The following is a 1,073-nucleotide window of genomic DNA, read 5'->3' as shown; positions in this document are numbered from 1 at the left end:
GTGTCCGTGTGTGTGTCTGTGTGTCCCTGTGTCCCCGTGTCCCCCACGCCAGGGCTGCATTCAGCCATGCACAGCCCAGCCCTTGGCCGTTAGTACATTCAGAGCCCTTACGATGGGAAAAGCACTTTTCCAAAGGAGGGACACTCCGTGCCCCGTCGTGCCAGCACGGGGGGATGATCTTCCACAGTGGGGCAGCTGCTGGCTCTGTCCCCCACAGGTGTCCTTGTCCCAGACGGCAGGACCCAGCCCCAGCCGCCACGACCAGCTCAGTACCCTCAGTTTTTTTAGCCTTAAAGTGTGCAGGGGGAGTGTGTCCCCATGTCCCCGCCAGCCACTGCATCCCAGCGTCCTTCCTCGCAATCCATTTTGCAGGGAAATGGAAGTTTTCAGACAGTGCTCAAGGATGTCCATCAGGTTGCTCTCCATGATGTGTCTGTGGGGGACAGCCTGGTCTTGCTGCCAGCCCTCACAGCTCCCTGATCCGCATGGGAGCACAGGGACAACCAAGGCACATCCCAGGACCAGCCTGTGCCCTGGCAACACCTCAGGGATGTGCCACCTTGTCCCACTGGATGCCAGCCCTGGCTCTTCTCCACCCAGGACACTCCAGGCTGCAATGTTCACCCCTGCAAGGGGCAATAAATTACCAGAGGGCAGATGGGGCCAGCACAGGGTGCGGGGTAATAAATAGGAAGGCGAGAGTTCAGGAGGCAGTGGTGGGGGCTGGCTGGCAGTGGAGCCGGAGCGGGCGCTCACGGCGGGCTGAGATGAGGTAGGATACGTGCCACCTGGCCAATGACCTGCACGTACTTCCTGAGCACCTGGCAGCCCTGCTGCTTCTTCTTGAAGGTGCTCTTGCCCTTGGAGCTCTCCCCGTAGCTGACATCCACCTGGAAGATGTTGTAGTTCTTGCAGAGGAGGCAGGTGAGGTTGGAGATGAGGCCCCGGGTGGTCTTGGTGGTGTTGTGCAGCCGGTCGAGGAGCTCCTTGGCTGTGGGGTTGAGCTCCTCCTGGTCACGTGTGATGTTCCCCAGTGAGGCGTTGAGGAAGGCGAAGAGCTTGTACATGGCCAC

At 60.2% G+C, this 1,073-nt stretch overlaps 1 protein-coding gene across 1 annotated transcript; it reads right to left on the bottom strand.

Annotated features, from left to right (window-relative positions):
• Positions 1 to 752: 752 nt before the first annotated feature.
• Positions 753 to 1,070, bottom strand: LIF (leukemia inhibitory factor; the record flags this gene model as incomplete). The annotated part of the gene is made up of 1 exon (XM_009069307.1): positions 753 to 1,070. A coding segment is annotated over one exon (318 nt), but the record flags the coding sequence as incomplete, so codon positions are not given.
• Between the last annotated feature and the right edge of the window lie 3 nt (positions 1,071 to 1,073).

This window comes from Acanthisitta chloris, unplaced genomic scaffold (assembly GCF_000695815.1).
Source record: "Acanthisitta chloris isolate BGI_N310 unplaced genomic scaffold, ASM69581v1 scaffold27832, whole genome shotgun sequence".
In the NCBI taxonomy this organism is placed as follows: domain Eukaryota; kingdom Metazoa; phylum Chordata; class Aves; order Passeriformes; family Acanthisittidae; genus Acanthisitta; species Acanthisitta chloris.
Note: the sequence above shows the minus strand (reverse complement) of the source record. Positions and strands in the feature narration are given on the sequence as shown.